The sequence below is a fragment of the Myodes glareolus genome, chromosome 14, assembly GCF_982192425.1.
Source record: "Myodes glareolus chromosome 14, mMyoGla1.1, whole genome shotgun sequence".
Taxonomy (NCBI): Eukaryota; Metazoa; Chordata; class Mammalia; order Rodentia; family Cricetidae; genus Myodes; species Myodes glareolus.
Genome location: NC_142039.1, coordinates 24,189,865 through 24,207,872, shown reverse-complemented (window position 1 = coordinate 24,207,872; position 18,008 = coordinate 24,189,865). Strand labels below are relative to the sequence as shown.

Here is an 18,008-nt window from a genome sequence, read left to right as displayed (position 1 = left end):
ACAGGCCACCTACCATACAGGCATTACAGGGATTCCAGGCGTCTGAACTCAAATCTTATAATTACACATCAAGCATTTTACCCACTGGACCATCTCCCCAGCCCATGAAGCCTCTTCCGAATCAGACATTCCTCGAAACAATCAGAACAACACTTTCAACTTTCACCTAGACAAATATAATTTTGTTTGTCATGATTATGCTTATTCATGACACTATAGTGAGAGCACTGTGCAATAATAAGGGCAGTATAGTAATGTAGTGTTTAGATGTAGAATGATTAACCACTGCTGAAATTCATATGCCAAAGGTACAAACAGAACCTTAGGACTCATTATGCCTTTCGCCTGTTATGCAACCATGAGAATTTTCCAATATAGTCAAAAATGCATAAGTCTATTTCATTTAATGTGTGACCTTACTCAGAGTTATTCATAGAAGATAAAATGAGAAGCACTTCATGGTTGCAAATTCTGGAATACTTATATAAGATTTGAAATGTTGGTGTCAAATATCACAAAAAAATATAAGTGGGGCATATAGATTTCACATGAATAAAATATAGGATTAGGGCTTTTAATGCATTTCTTTCAAAGAGCAGGGAATATGTTAGCCTCCATACAGTCACATGGTTATATGACATGGGTGTGAAAAACTAGGAAGACTGAAAATTTTAAGCATTCATTGTTAATAAAATCTCAGAGTGTGGTTGCTTTATGTATGTCTTATGTGTTTTCCAATCATTTTAATTATATTTTATTACTCTCATCTCTAAGAAGAATTGCTTTACAAGCAACTAAGGAATGCTATGAGCAGGAGAAATAGTATTCTGGAAGAGTACTCTAATTGGTATGCTATATTAAGGGGTCAGTCCCCAAAGCATACATACACACACATATACGTGTGTGTGTGTGTGTGTGTGTGTGTGTGTGTGTGTGTGTGTGTAATGTTATACGGACCCAGGGAATTGTATTGATATATTTAGAAATATATATATGAATATATGTGTGTTTGTATGTGTAAGAAACTAATTTTAAAAGGACATGAATTTGGAAGAGAATAGGGAGAGGTATATTCAAGGGTTTGGAGGAAGGTTAGATGATTTTGTATATATAGATATAGATATAGATTATATAATATCAGAAAATGAAAGAAGGTTTTAAAAGATAAAGCTATGCCTTTAACTATGGGAGTAGAATAGAATTTCCCAAGCAAAAATCAACACTCTTAACTTTATTTCAACTACATTTACTCAAAACCACAAACTCAGTGTCCTTCTGTCTCCATCATTATATTCTTGAAATGTAAACTCCTCCAACCTGCTATCATAAATGCAAATACAGATCATGATAGCTCCTGAGTAACCTATGACTTGACTCCAGGACACTGACACAACTGTCCATTTCTCTGGAAATTTGAATACTTTTGGTTCTAAACCTCATGACCTGTTGATCTGCTTGGACATTGTACTGTATATCTACATATCTGTTTGAATGCCCTGGACTCAAAATAGAACTATTTTGCTCCATGGACAGCAATTTCAAAGTTTCTGCAGCCTGCTCACAATCTACATTCTAAATTGATGTGGTATTCCCCTCTGTAGGCTGTGAATACTGTTGGTTAATAAAGAAGCTGCATTGTGCCTCCTCTGCAATGCAGAATAGGGCAAGGTGGGATTCCAAGTGGTTAGAGGAGGAGAGACTAGGCAGAATCAAAATGAAGCCATGTAACCACCACAGGAGACAGACACCAGATGCCATATGAAACCTTTTACCAGTAGGCCACAACATGTGACAATACACAGATTAATAGAAATGGATTAATTTAAGATATAAGAGGTAGCCAATAAGTAAGCTAATAAACCAAGCAGTGTTGTAATAATACAGTTTCTGTGTGTTTATTTCAGGTCTGGGCAGCTGGGAAATAAGCAGCCTCTGACTACAGTAAATACTCTTCTTTTTAGAGTCTTGAGAATAAGGGGAAAATTTGGAAGCACATTTAAGCAAAATGTAAATGAGATTACAACATGAAAACTCTTATGCCTATAAGTAAAGATCATTATTATATAAAGTTTATAAAAATTATCAAATTCTCATAATCTTATATGATAAACTCTTAGGTCTCCTTTTGAGTCTAAAACTGTGTCGCAAACTGAATCTATAAGTGGAGTTTTATGTATAAAAATATAGTGATAAATTTTTAATATCTAGGAACTAATAGGACTGGGTACTTGGCTATCATATATATAGATAGATAGATAGATAGATAGATAGATAGATAGATAGATAGATAGATATTCACCTATAAATTTTTTTAGATGTGAGCACAGTTCTCGAATCTGTTGTGACCAATCATAATTCTACTATTTCCAACTTAATCAGTTTTGGCAAATGTCAAAGGATAAATATAGTGCCTCAAAAATCAGGACCAAGGCCCTGGTGACTATCTGACTATTAAATGTTATTTCTGGTGTTTTGCCAAGTTATTGATTTGTCTGATTTAGAATTGGATTTCATGGACTCAAACTGATCAGTTCCCATACAAGTCTAAGTGTTCAAAATAGGCTAAATCATGAACTCAGGGACAGATATGTTGACTGATCATTCTCTTTATTATTTTCTATTCAGAAATATTTTGCTAATGGGTACAACCTTTGCTTTCAATGATTCATCTATTTTTGCATGAACTTTTGGCAGAAATGTCTCTACAACCAAAAGAGTTCTACTCTTACTTGGGTGGATCTATCTATTTATAGCTGGGTCTCTGTCCTATACATACTCGTTCTTCTAGACTATGGTAAAGCAGGCATGTTCAAAATGTGTCAAGCAGTTATAAGTGTGGGTAAGATGAGAAACTCACTTTCAACAAAATTATCACTTTCTACCTATGATTTCAGCAATCATGGCTTTTTTTTTCCTCCAAAGTAAATGTTTCAGGCATTGTGATCCATTCCTTGCCAATACTGCGTGAGAGAAGACCATACTAGGACACAATCTGGTTTTATTTTGTAAGTGCTGCTTTTAAAAGCTGAATTTTCTCCTGTTGGACATAGTACTATTACTCCATAATTTCTGAAGTTATCATAGCTTCATTCACCCAGCCTGAACATGAAGTCAATCACAGGAGAAGTGCCAGTAGATATGGAAGAAAATAAAGGTGGTCAATGAATAATGCCCAGCTTGAAGTCTCTCACCAGACTTCTACTTGTGGAAGGAAATACTTCTGTGACACTTCAGCCCATATGATGTACATTTATAACCTAGAGATATCCCAACAATATAAGTGAAGGTAACAAATTCCTCCATGACATACGCAACTCCCACTGTACTTTGCACACATCAAAAACTCCTCAAATTTCTGAACATTTGTGAATCTATAATAAGATTATAAGCGTCTGTAAATCTAAATGAAGATCAAATACTGAACAACAAGGGCTGGAGAAATGGTACAGAAGTTAAGAGTAATTTCTTCTTTTCCAGAGGACCTAGGTTTGATTCCTACCACACACAAGTTGGTTCATAACCATCTGTAATTTCAGTTCTATGGAACAAATAACCTCTTTGATCTCCCTAAGCACCAGATATTCATGTGCACAGAAATACATACAAACAAACACACTTACACATGAAATAAAAATTATTTTTATAAAAATTATATTGAGCAACATTAAATAAGAATTAATACAGAAAAGGTAATGGTATATTAAAAAGTGTTCAATTCTCCTTTAAAATATTATATTCCTGATCAATTTTGAAAGCACTGAGAAAAAGCCTTTGGTTGTCATTTTAGTCATTTTTTCAAATGCAAGGAAAACATTTATTTTCTGTGGTACATAAAATATGTGGTAAAGTTTTCTGTGGTACATTCTGTGGGAAATAATTTGAAAAATTCCTAAAGAAAGCACCATAAACCTAAATTAGCTATTTAATATCAACCACTATTTATGAGGCTAGACTCTTTGTGAGAATGGAAGTATTAAGAAAATTAAAACTGGTACGGGGAGTGCAGATTTGGTATGTTGAAACCTATAAGATCATTTGCTATAACTTCATTGAAGAAAAAATTATATGGTTGATACCACCTGCATACCAAGATCACATGGTACCAAGCAGGCAGATCTTCTCAGTGTGGTATATAAAACATAATAAAATTACCTATTTGGGTATCTTGTTGTTTCTAATAGTTGCATCTTTACTTGGTTTCTGTACACAGTCGACTGCTTGCCAGAGACTACATGTCAATTAGCCTGTGTTACATGATATTTCTGATGTATTCATGGGGAAAACCTGAAGCTTTCTAGCCTAACATTGTTTTTTGACATTGTTACACTCTAAATTTTCAGGAATTCATAGACCACATTCCATCAATGTGCCATAAATATTACAAGTATTTTATATTTATTGAAATTAAAGTTAGTTCTGGTTTTTGTTTCCTTTAGAACATAAAGCTAGGAATAACTCTCTGATGTGTCATTGAACTAAATATGTAAAAATCTCCTTTTTTCTGTAAGATGTATTATCTTTTTAAAAAAAAAGAAAAGAAGAAAAAAAATAAAATTAGGAAAAACCCCAACCTTGGCATCATTTCCAGGTAGAGTTATGATCAACTCCCTCCTCTTAAAGTCTCCCATCCTGACTTTTAATGATCCTCATTAGGCTGATTCTCATGTCACCTCTTTAGCCTAAGCTAAAATGCCCCACTCACTAATTCCAAGACTCTAATGCTAAGCAGGTAGAGAGAGTCTGGGAATTGACAACCTTCCCATGTGTGTCTCATGTTCCTGACTGAGAATCACAGAATGTGTGCAGGGTTTTCTTGTTTACTCAGGTCTAAAGGACCACTGACTTATAGACAACTACTAAGAGTCATTTTCTGATCTGGAAACACCATCTACCCCAAGTCTGAAACGTTTATAAAATAGAAATCATCATCTCCAAACACCAACCACAGACTTCCAACGAAACCAGTTTTGTATCATAATATCTCATTTTTTTAAAAACAAAGTATCTTTTGAGGAAAAAAAATGTTATATTTATTTCAACACCCCATGAAAATTAAATCCCCTTTCTTCAAGACCATTAGCTGGAACTTCAGTTGAATGTGACTGTTACTAAGCAGCCTACGTTGACCAGAAATGAGGGATCCACTAAACAGCATCCGAATCATATCACCAACATCACTGTCCACACACAGTAACTTCAGGCAGTCATGATTAGGTTGTTATATTAATATTCTTCAGAATATGGATATTCAGGGTGGTCAGCAAAACTAAATGAGGAAATAAAAGCAGACACACAGTTTGATCTATTTCTACAATGTAAGTTGTGACATCTAAGAAGACACCATCATGGTGAAAGTTCAACATTTTGTTCCCTAATCAGTTGCAAAAGGAGATATTCTTACAGGCAATTATAAACATGTATAAGAAATATTTTTAAAATATAATTCATGCACTTTTCCTAAATTATGTCTACCTGCCTACAACAAAACACCCAAAGACCATTAATATTCATCTCCCTTTGCTTCATCTATGCACCAATCAATGAAGAGTCAAAATCCTTCCCAACTTCAGCCTCCAAAGAAAGAAGAAAAGTATAAGTCGTCTTTAGTTCAAGGTAACTCTACACATTGATCAACACAAAAATATCTTAGTGTACCTTAAAATATCATTAATGTCTAATACATTCACTTCCATTTCATTAATAGTAATGCATTAATTATTCACTCACTGCCCATTAAGTAAAAAGTAATGTATTAAGCTCAGTTAGAGAAAGAATGTCCTTCATAAAATGGACATACATGCCCAAGGAAATATCTGTATAATTTACAGAATTTTACATAAAAATAACAATCCAAAATATGCATTGATAAAAACCATTAATTGTTAAAGTGTGGCAAGAAATATTCATTACTTACAACAATGACTCATCACTGAGTTTTATCTCTCCTTTGCCTTCATACTACTCAATACTAACAAAAATCTTAATAATGATGACATATATACCAATTTTACATAGTATTATAGATTTTCTAATCCTCCTTCAAACATTATATTGATTCCTATTGAGAATTAAAATTATAAGAAGCAGAAGATATAGATAGATGACAGACAGACATGCAGATAGATAAAAAACAAAAAGATAGATAGATAGATAGATAGATAGATAGATAGATAGATAGATGAATATGCACATTGATATATACATGCAGGCTTCATTTATAATATAGCCTATATCCAGTATCAAATTTTGTAACCATAGATCATAAAGAGAAACTAAAGATCTTTTGGTGGCTATTAACCTCTTCAATACAATAGTGTTTTATTTCCTGAAGGTTCTTTTCTTAGTTTAGAATATGATTTTCAAAACCTTCTCTACGTTTTACAACAACACATCCACATTTTCAAAAACTCAGAAACAAATATTGCCCTGACTATCTCCATGGAAAACTTGCTACAGATGAATAGGACATTAGGTTTCTGAACCAGCAAGAAGGGAAAAGCAGGGAAGAGTCCTGAAACTAACTGAGGTGAGGTGTTTAACATTACTTACGACTCAGTTGAAAGATATCGAAAGTTTTTGTTCAGGCCATCTAGAGTTTTCATATCCCCAGGGGACAACTGGAATTCAAAAACCTTTCAGAAAAACACAAAGGTTTTAATATCTGAATGAATCATATTTTTGTCTGAAAGGCAATGTGAGTAGTCTTTAAGCCTCTGAAAATAATGAACATTGTTTACCAAAACATTTATGATTAATAAATACCAAGTGAAATGAAGAAAAAGTGCTTTTGAGATATATTAAAATTTCACAATGCCACAGATGAGAAGAATCTCAAAGGCTGTTTGAGGAAGGAAAAAGAAAACAGTTAACATACATAGTTTCCAAGAAGTCTAGAGCAAAATTTCAAAAAAAATCTCACAAAACAGTGATTAGCATGGGGAGTTACATTTTGTTAATCTATCAATGAACAATTAAAATGTAAAAAATTGCTCTTTTCAACATTATGTAAGTCAATATTTACTCAAATTCTAATTATAATGTGTTCATGTAAGGACAAAAGAGCTGACCTAAGAAAGAATATTATTTTAATTTGAAACATTTTAACTTCAAAATGATTTTTAGCTAACAGTTCACATCTTAAACACATGCAGGGCCTAAGTCATTTGGTGCCTTAAAAATATGGAGACAGCCATGCTACAATCCACAAATCTGCAGAGGCTGCATAACAAGGAGGGGTCCAAAGAGGGATGCATGGATCTCCCAGGGAAGGGAAAAATGAAGAGATCTCACTGGAGTTGGGTGGAGATGGACGCATGAAGGATCTGGTTTGGGGTGGATCGAGGGGAAGAATATTGGCAGAGATGACTTGAAAGGGTACATTTTGGAGCCAGGCATAAACCTGGTGAAAGGGAAACTCACAGGAATCTAGAATTAGAATATCTGAACATGCAATGAATTTAAAAAAAAAACATAGAAAGGTCTGGAATCAAAATTCTTCAGTCCAGGTCCCTCATTTCAGAACATAAGGTCTATGTGAAAGGGGTGTGTAGTACTTGGCTGACAAGGCAAAGCAAATTCTACATCATCTCCAACACTAAATCTATCAAGTTCATACTGCTGTTTATGTCGTAGACAAAGCATTTCTCAATGCACCTGAAAGTTCGCATGTCTGGGAACCCCTCTAGAGTCAAGTCTCTTGCCAACCCTAAAATGGCTCCCTTAATTAAGATATCCACTTCCCTGCTCCCATATCCACCCTTCCTCCATCTCAACCATTCCATTCCCCCAAGATCTCACCAATCCTCCCTCCCCTTTTCCCTTCTCTCTTGCCATCTCTCCTTATCCCCACCCCCCCCACCCCCGTGGTCCCAACCCCTGCCCAGCAATTTTGTCAACTTCCAATATCCAGGAGGATAACTATATGTTTTTCTTTAGGTTCACCGTCTTCTTTAGCTTCTCTAGGATAACGAATTATAGGCTCAATGTCCTTTATTTATGGCTTGAATCCACTTATGAGTGAGTACATACCATATTCCTCTTTTTGGGTCTGGGTTACCTCACTCAGTAAAGCGTTTTCTTTTTCCATCCATTTGCATGCAAAATTCAATATGCCATTGTTTTTTACCACTGAGTAAAACTCTAAAGTGTATATGTGCCACACCTTCTTTATCCATTCTTCTATTGAGGGACACCTAGGTTGTTTCCAGGTTCTGACTATTATAGATAGTGCTGCTATGAACATAGTTGAACAAATGCTTTTGTAGTATGATTGGGCACCTCTTGGGTATATTCCCAAGAGTGGAATTGCTGAGTCCTGAGGTAGGTTGACTCCCAGTTTCCTGAGAAAGGGCCACACTGATTTCCAAAGTGGTTGCACAAGTTTGCATTCCCACCAACAATAGATGAGTGTTCCCCTTACTCCACATCCTCTCCAGCAAAGGCTATCATTGGTATTTTTGATTTTAACTATTCTGACAGGTGCAAGATGGTATCTCAAAGTTGTTTTGATTTACAATAGTTTCTTGAGTTCTTTATATGTTTTGGAGATCAGACCTTTGTCTGATGCAGGGTTGGTGAAGATATTCTCTCCATTCAGTGGGTTGCCTTTTTGTCTTAATGACAGTATGCTTTGCATTACAGAAGCTTCTCAGTTTCAGGAGGTCCCATTTATTCATTGTTTCTCTTACTGTCTGTGCTACTGGGGTTCTACCTAGGAAGTGGTCTTCTGTGCCCATGTGTTGCAGACTACTTCCCACTTTCTCTTCTATCAGGTTCAGTGTGGTCAGATTTATACCGAGCTCTTTAATCCATTTGGACTTGAGTTTTGTGCATGGTGATAGATATGCATCTATTTTCATTCTTCTACAGGTTGATAATCCAGTTATGCCAGCACCATTTGTTAAAGATGCTTTTTTTCTTCCATTGTATAATTTTAACTCCTTTGTCGAAAATCAGGTGTTCATAGGTTTGTGGGTTAATATCCGGGTCTTCGATTAGATTCCTTTGGTCAACATCTCTATTTTTATGCCAATACCATGCTGTTTTCATTACTATAGCTGCATAATAGTGTTTGAAGTCAGGGATGGTAACGCCTCCGGAAGTACTTTTTTGTATAGTATTGTTTTGGCTATCCTGGGTTTTTTGTTTTGCCATATAAAGTTGATTATTGTTCCCTCAAGGTCTGTGAAGAATTTTGTTGGTATTTTGATGGGGATTGCATTGAATCTATACATTGCTTTTGGTAGAATTTCCATTTTACTATGTTGATCCTCCCAATCCAAGAGCAAGGGGGATCCTTCTATTTTCTGGTATTCTCTTCAATTTCATTCTTCAAAGACTTAAAGTTCTTGCCAAATAGATCTTTCACTTTCTTGGATAGAGTTATCCCAAGACACTTTATGCTATTTGTGGCTGTTGTGAAAGGTGATATTTCTCTGATTTCCCACTATGCTTCTTTGTTCTTTGTGTGTAGGAGGGCAACTGAGTTTTTGGAGTTGATCTTGTATCCTACCACATTACTAAAGGTTTTTATCAGCTGTAGGTGTTCAAGGAGATGTCCCCAGCTTGTTCCTTGGGCAGCAGAGAAGAGGGTGCCTGAATTGGCCGTATTCCATAGACACACTGCTGAATATCTTACATATCACCATAAAGCCTTCAGCTGGTGATGGATGGAGATAGAGACAGAGACCCACATTGGAGCACTGGTCTGAGCTCCCAAGGTCCAAATGAAGAGCAGAGGGAGGGAGAACATGAGCAAGGAAGTCAGGACAGCGAGGGGTGCGCCCACCCACGGAGACAGTGGGACTGATCTAATGGAAGCTCACCAAGGCCAGCTGAACTGGGACTGATGGAGCATGGGATCAAGCCGGACTCTTTGAATGTGGCTGACAATGAGGGCTGACTGAGAAGTCAAGGACAATGGCACTGGGTTTTGATTCTACTGCATGGACTGGCTTTGTGGGAACCTAATCTGTTTGGATGTTCACCTTCCTAGACCTGGATGGAGGGGTGAGGACCTTGGATTTCCCACAGGGCAGGGAACCCTGACTGCTCTTAGGACTGGAGAGGGAGGAGGAGGGACAGTGGGGAGAAAGGGAGGGAAATGGAAGGAGGGGAGGAGGTGGAAATTTTAAATAAATAAATAGATGCAAAGAGATGCTCATCTTAAAAAAAAAAAAGAAAGTTCACATGCTTGGAAAATGCGAGAAATATAGGCTTGATCTCAAAAAAAGTGCTCAGAGATTTGAAGGAAGCAAGCATACAGAAGATACTAAGTAACAGCCCTAAGGAGCAGGGCACATCACCTGCAAATTCTCTTTCATCTCATTTTCTTTGAAACTCTGGGCCAGGGGCACAACCCCACGCTGAAGCAGGTATCGCAGAGCAATCAGGGCGGGACTTCGATTGTTCTTTTTGGCCACATCACAAAGAACTGGATCATGCAAGAGAACTGGAGAGTTCTGATCCACCCTAGTAGGATAGTAGAAATATGCAAAACAAAGTAGAGGGTGCATTTTAGACTAGATGTAATGGCTATATATAATTATTAACTGGGCAAAATCTGGAATTACCTAAAACACAGGCTTCTAGAATGTCTGTGAGAGATTATCTTATTATGAAAATTGATGTGGGAAAACCCATTTCAATTAGTGGTATGACCATTTGCCAGATCCTGGACTGTATAAATGAAGAAAATTATCAGATCATTAGTGTCCATTTGTCAATCTCTGCTTCTTGATTGCAATGTGAAGGGACCACCTGCTTCCAGCTCCTGACACCTTGACATCCTGCTCTTATGTTCTGCTGCCTAGAATTGTGATCCATAATCAGCCCTTTCTCCCCGAGGTTCCTCTTGTCCAAGTATTCTATAAAAGCAACGAAAAAGGAAATTAAAGTGCCAGGGCTACACAGAAGTTCCTGAGTCACAAACTTCTGCTTCACATGGCTCCTCTAAAGAAAGATCCTATCTCCGTGAGAACGGGATGTCATGATGCTCATTGACAGTCTTGCTTCAGATACACTCTTCATCTTCTTACCATTCTTTGTATCGTTGGGTTCCCAGAGCACCATAAGCAACTAAAACAATGTCTTTCGATTTGCAGTAATCCAGCAATTTACTCTGGTTTAAATAAAGATGACATTCAACCTATGGAAGAATATGAGAGAAAGACATCAGATTATATCAAATGCTCATATATGACAAACTTAAAGCCAACAAAGTAGACTAAGAAAATCATATGCAATATCACATTTGAATTTAAAAGATCAAACTGCTGCAATTTATTTTTGAAAGACAAATGAACTAATTCTGGATGATTCTCTTATTATAATTTGCCTTAGCAAGCTTTTGTTTCAAAATCATGCTTAGTGGTCAGCAAGGCAGTTAAGTGAGTAAGGATACCAGCTGTTAACATAATAAAATCATGAGGAAGGAATGTAATAAGATGGTAACAAGCATTTAAACTCCACATAAGTCCTGAACACTGGCTGTTTGTTTTTATTTTAATTTGAACTCAGTCTTTCAAGAAAGTATCCCAAGCCCACTCATTATTCTCAGTTGGGATAGAAGGTTCTTTTGTCCTGTGCTTTACTTCTGCCTGTTAGACCAACTCAGAAATTATACTTTCACTCAAGTACTTTAATAGTTCAAGGTTAAATTTAGAATCACCCATGTCTTTTGAAACAATGGTTCTGCTCTCAGAATCTTCTTTTCCACAGTAGGAAAATCACTTGGGCAGAGGGCAAATGAACAGTGTCAGAAGTGCAGAGTGGGGAAAAGCATGAGAGATGGGGAGGGAATGAGAATCCTTACCTGATTGCAGACAGGCTTGTACTTAAGTTCTGGCATATTCAGGATTCTCTCTAACTGTCTGTGGTTAAAGTTGGACACCCCAATAGACTTGACCAATCCTGCATCCTTACACTTCTCCAATGCCTGGTGATGAGAAAGGGGTTATGAAATGTCATACTTGCAAACTGACTACATCAATGTAAGAGCAGGTGGAGCAGTTACAAAGAAAACTGTCTAGAGCTAAACATATAGTTCAGTATTAGAACACTTGCCAGTGTTCATAAGGCCCTAAGTTTGATAACAGACACTAAAAAAAAAAGGTGTGGAGGCATACATTGCCCAGATAATCATAGGACTTAAATATGAAGAAGCAAAGATAAAGATGATAATGAAAAATAAGATGTCAACCAAGAAGTTTCTATGATTTCTCTTGAAAATTGAGGATGTTACTGCATAAGCTAAGTATGCATGTAAATGAATTTCCATACCCATGGGAAAGTGAGCTGATTCTCCCTCCCTCTCTGCTTGATTTATTTTTCTTTTGAAAAGTACTCACCTTCCACGTGGCACAGAAATCCACTGTGTCAAATAGCAATTTCCCTTGTTCATCTACTGGAAAATCATTATCCCCTGGCTGGAAGAGAAGTGTTTGTTAAGGAAATCTCACAAAAACATGTTTCTCACCTATAGTAATGATTCTAAGAATATATTCAAGGAGCTGAAGAAATAGATCAGTGATTAAGCAATGGTTTCTTGTTGTAGAATGTTATTTTAAAGGGTGTTCCTTTTTTTTTTTGCTATGGAAAACTTTTTTGTTGATGTAAAGATGTGTTATTTTTTATGCTACATCTGCTTAACTCTGTGAAGCTATGATTCTTTGCCTGTCTAAAACACCTGGTGGTCTAATAAAGAGCTGAATGACGAGTAGTGAGGCAGGAGAAAGGATAGGCAGGGCTGGCAGGTAGAGTGGATAAATAGATGGAGCAAGGGTGAAGGAAGCAAGACAGAACAAGGAGAGGAGGATGCTAGGGGTCAGGCACATAGTCACCCAGTCAGTCACAGAGGAAGATTGAAAGTAAGATAATAGAAACAAGAATGGGGAAAAAAACAGGGGCAAAAATGGGGGGCAGTTAAAAACTGGCTAGAAACAAGTCATGGTAAGGCCGGGCATTCATAAGTAACAATAAACCTCTGTGTGTGTGATTTATTTGGGCACTAAATGGCAGGCCTCCCAAGAGAGTCCAAAGAGTAAAGAGTAAAAAAACCCCACAATAACAGCTTCTCTTTCAAAGGACCTGGGTTCAATTCCCAGCACCTACATGAAGATCACAAGTAATTGTAACTAAGTCCCCATGGGGTCCAATGCCCTCTTCTGCCCTCCACAGACACTAGTACACAGACCTACACACAAGTCAAATAGCAATATACACTAAACATATATTTTTTTAAAAAATGTAAAGAATATCTTAGAAATAAGAGAGTAAGCATCCATAAAGTGAGGCATGATCCTATCAGTGTGTTTACAAAGTGATACACATGTAGAGTTGTAAAAATTATCTTTAGGAGCCTAATTTTGCATTGTTCTCTAATGTCAATTATATGAATAAATAAATATTTTCTTATAATAATTTTATTTTTGAAATTAAAATATAATCACATCAATTCTCTCCTTCCCTTTCCTCACTCCAGTGCCTCCCATGAATGCCCTTGCTGTCTTTCAAATTCATGGTCTCTTTTGATTTAATTGTTGCTACACACATATACATGTATACAGACACATGCACACACACACTCACATGTACATATAATTCCTGCACCTAAATAGTATTTCCAAAAACTAAGTTGAGCTCTCCTATCTGACTTGTATTCTTTTATCTACTACTTTTTTTTGTGAAAAAGGAAAATGTTTCATATTCACTGGGAAGCAAGGTCATTGCATGGCCTTGAACTGGCGCCAACAAGAACTTTTATCAATCCTTTCTCAGGATAAATAATAAATATGAATGCATGTGGATTCAAGAGCAAGCCTGTGACCCAAGGATGGCCAATCAGGACTTTGTGCAAGATTGATTGTGATAAGAAAAGATGCAGATAAGCCATAAAATGTCAATAACCCTGAAGCTAAAACTCTCTTGGGGCCATTCTTACCACCAAGGGAGAAATAAGGACAAGACTTGGACAAACATCCAATAATAAAATTAAATGTTAATGATGTGTAAATACAAGATTTTTCTGGAAGTTATTTCTAATCTTTGACTCTGAAAATTTATTTGACACCTCATTTCACAGTCTTATAAACCCTTTGTGGAACCTTTTCAGAAGTTTAATAAAATAAATTTGTATGAAATTGTAAAGGAAACTTGTCTCAGCCATCTATAAAAATGATGTCCATGTCTCCATAAAAATATGTACATTTGACAATACAATCACCTACCTTCAATGGTACTGGGTAATGTATAAGGTAAAGATCAACATAGTCCAGTTGAAGTCTTTCCAGTGATTTTTCCAAAGTAGGCTGGACCAGCTCTGGCCGAAAGCAAGTACACCAAAGCTACAGAAGTTGAAGATTAGAAGTTGTGATCAATTAAAAGATTGTCCAAACATGCATACTTATTTATCCGAATTTATCCTAACTGCACTAATTTTTATACTTGAAGGAAAGTTATAATCATTCCGTTTAATCCAGGATTTACTTAACTCATACTTAACAATGTGAACTTGTTTATATATTCTTTGTAATTGTTAACTCATTGAACAACGAAAGGAAATTACTCAAGAAATAAAACACATACCACTAACAGCATTCAAAAACTAAATTATAGAGATTATAATCTAACAGTAATTTCTCTCACCCATTTATACAACTGACACCTTTAGTCAACTTTGATCAAGTAAGATAATTTTCACTTCCTTAAATTTCACTAATTTGCACACATGCATGCTTTAAAAACTCTACCTTTGTAGTGATGAACAAGTCTTCTCTCTTTACAACGCCAGCTTTAATCTTGCTTTGAATGGCCTGTCCTACCTCCTCTTCCACGTGATATACAAAAGCGGTATCAATATGGCGGAATCCAGCACCTATAGCTAGGTTGGCAGCCTCCAGTGCCTTGCTTATGGGAACCTAGAGGAACAACAGAAAGAGGTATTTAGAGATGCACATTCTGAGAGCTAACTCAGAGTGAGCCTAGACGGGAGTTTACTAGACCAGAAAGAGTTAGGTCTTTCATAGTCACCCTAGACCACTAGGCAAGAGCCTAGTCCCCTGATCCTTGAATTCCCACTTTTTATTCTATAAAACATCAGGAATTCTACAGAAATATTGTAGATTTCACAGAAAACTAAGACTCTCCACAGACTCATTGTTTGCCTATATTTGTTCCACATTTGAGACAATGAGGCAAAATCTACTTTCTTGGGGTCTTTCCTGGTTAATAGCAAAACTTTCACACCCAAAAAACCTCCTCTTTATACCCATGCAATCCTGGTTCTTACTGGTTCTGATAAATGCCAAGCTCACACTGGGTTCAAGTGTTTGCTTGGAAGTCACACTCAATTTACATTGTTGGGTTACTAAGCAAAAGGAAGTCTGCTTGGGACAAAGCACAATTACATAGACAATCTTTCTTGACCCCAGCTAAGACACTATCACAAAAGCATGAGACAGCAAAGATCTCAGATACCACACAATGCTAAGCTAGTAATAGGGATTTGAACAAAGAACAGTATCTTATGTTAGTCTTTGTGCATATCAATTTTCTTTGTCTGAGAGAACTAAATATAGGCAGAGAAAAAAATCCTTCTCTAGGAATTTATTTTAATTCTCCTTAAAATAAATTGCAAGCATCATATTGGAGATTATTCATTTGGGGTGTCAGCCCTTTTAACCAACGATCACTTGCTTAACAAAGACATGATTGAAATTAAACCTAAAAGTACTGCATCGACTGTGAGATAAAGATATGACAGTTCCTTTATTAAGGAATTTAAGGTGTGGACTGGGACGATGTCTCAATCAATAAAGTGTTTGCCAGTAAGTCTCAGGATCTTAGTTCAAACCCCCAGCCCTTATGTAAAAGCAGAGTATGACACGGTGGCACATACATGTAAACCCTGCTTGGGGAAACAAAGTCAGGGTGATTCATGGATCTCATTCAACTGCAAGTCAAGCTGAATCCCTGAGTTCTAGAAACAGTGGGACACCCTACCTCAAAAAATAAAGTGAGGACAGTTTAGTAAGACTTTTATCTCTGGCATAAACACACATGTGCACAAAAATGCAAACACATTTATAGTCATACAATACATACAAAGGGGCTAAGAAGAAAAACAGACTATATTTTTTGTTATTTTAGCAATTTCTACAGTTGTCTTTCAAAATAAACCACCGTGACTGAAATTATGCCTGGTACCACCTTCTCTGGATACCAGCTCTAACATATTTAAAAATAAAGTCACTCTGGGAGTTACCAACACTAAAGTTTTTAGAAGGACCCTTGACTTGTTGCTGCCTTTCTTTTTAAATAAGAAACCATATTGCCACCTTGATAAGTAACTAATCTTGTACATATCTCCAGATTTATCTATGTAAATATGCATAAATCTAATAGGAAGGAAATGTGCAATTTGAAGTTAAGGGAAGTGGTCTATTGTCACAGAATTTAAAAGATTCAGAAAGTTTACAAACAAAAAAGTCCCTTCAGATTAAAATACAGTACAACTTGAAGTTTTCCATTCTAGAAACCACCATGCTCTAAACCCAACATGCATTAACGAAGACCAGTAATTCACACTTATAGTTACCAGGTCCTCTTTCCCCCAATCATAAGGATTTATTATAAATTCCAGTAAGTTTCAGACAGTTAAGTTTGTTATGGGGGAACTTATTTACCTCTAGTACAACATTCATTGTGTGGTGTAGAAGGCTACCCCAAACAAAACTGAAGTAGTCCTCAAACACTGTATCATGCGTTACTACAGGGAGACACCCCGAGTTATCACACTGATTTTCATAGATCTTGCCTTCTTGAAAGGAAATATTGTGCTGTGGATTATAGATATACACAGAGAAGTCCCTCTCACCGCAACCAAAAATGGCAGACTGATAGGCAGTCTGGTGACTTTCTTCACTTCTCTCAAATTGAGAGACATAGACATAGGGAAACCATAGTGCCCAGAATTGTTAACTCATGGATTTGTCCTTTTAAGCTCGGAGCTCACAGCCAGAAGATTCATTTCAAGTTCACTCTTGGAGCTTGCAGGCCCCAAACCAGAACAGTGAACTCACAAGCAGGTCTGGGCCAGAAGAGCAAATCCAAGAAAAAAGACTCAGCCACATTCTGCCAAGACCAGAGAGCCTAGCCTCCAGCAAGAATAACCAGGGAACATAAACAATCTCCTTATCACTGAAGTCCAAGATTGAGTTATAGTAAATGTCCCAATGCCTCTGAGGTATGTGCCCTGTAGCTCCATCATATACAACACTAACACCCATGCTCAAAGAAAATGTTTGAAAAGTTAAACATTCCATTTGTTCTCCATAAAGCCGGCATCACTGTTGGCTTACCAGGAGCAGGGCAAGCATGAATAAAGACACTACTCTGACAGAATCATGACTCAGGCTATCTAGGGAAATAGAATAGGCTCCTACCCACAGCCACCAATTGCAGCCACTGCTCCAACATCCATTTAACAGGAATAATAAACAAGTGTGGTCTCAATAAAACCCTGATGTAGGCCAAGCCTAACTGTCTGCCTTCTTGTACATGACTAGCTCTGGCCTGGAAATACGTAGAATCTTATATCCTTACCTCTTGGGGTTTATAGGTGCCAAAACCCAGGGCAGGAATGAAGTGGCCATCGTTTAGTTTGACAGACTGCTGTTTAGAACTCATGGCCTGTCACTCCTCTGCCTTACAATGTCTTGAATCTTCTGATGCCCTGATGGGGAAGTTGGCAATCATCATATATCAGCTTCCTATCTATAGGCTAACAAGTGGCACTCCCATTTTGATGGTTACTCATTCCTATTTAGTGGCTAATGTTTAACTCTTTCTATACCCTAGTTTATGATTAATTAGTGCCACTGTCTGGCTAATGGTTAAACAATATTGCTCTATGCCTATTGTGTAATACTGGTATTGCCTGTCTAATGGTCAGTCAGCAGAAAGAAGTCAGTAAAGTTAAAGCATTACATCACATGTAAGAAGGGAAGCCA

General features: G+C 36.9%; 1 protein-coding gene across 1 annotated transcript; it reads right to left on the bottom strand.

Annotated features, from left to right (window-relative positions):
- Positions 1-3,623: 3,623 nt before the first annotated feature.
- Positions 3,624-17,770, bottom strand: LOC146891953 (aldo-keto reductase family 1 member C13-like). Its single transcript, XM_048460653.3, has 9 exons — positions 17,602-17,770; positions 14,748-14,915; positions 14,226-14,342; positions 12,348-12,425; positions 11,813-11,935; positions 11,037-11,146; positions 10,305-10,470; positions 6,550-6,632; positions 3,624-5,266 (listed from the first exon to the last, which is right to left on the bottom strand). Exons 1-9 carry the CDS (start codon positions 17,683-17,685, stop codon positions 5,224-5,226), a joined length of 972 nt encoding a protein of 323 aa, XP_048316610.3. The 5' UTR covers positions 17,686-17,770; the 3' UTR covers positions 3,624-5,223.
- Positions 17,771-18,008: the final 238 nt, after the last annotated feature.

What these genes read in the sequence shown, in the direction of transcription:
- LOC146891953 (XM_048460653.3), bottom strand. Translation starts at nt 17,685, where the DNA reads ATGAGTTCTAAACAGCAGTCTGTCAAACTAAACGATGGCCACTTCATT. An exon ending in ACCCAACGATACAAAGAATG is followed by an intron (nt 10,471 to 11,036) that starts GTAAGAAGATGA and finishes CTATCCTACTAG; the next exon opens with GGTGGATCAGAACTCTCCAG. An exon ending in AGATGAAAGAGAATTTGCAG is followed by an intron (nt 6,633 to 10,304) that starts GTGATGTGCCCT and finishes TTTTTCTGAAAG; the next exon opens with GTTTTTGAATTCCAGTTGTC.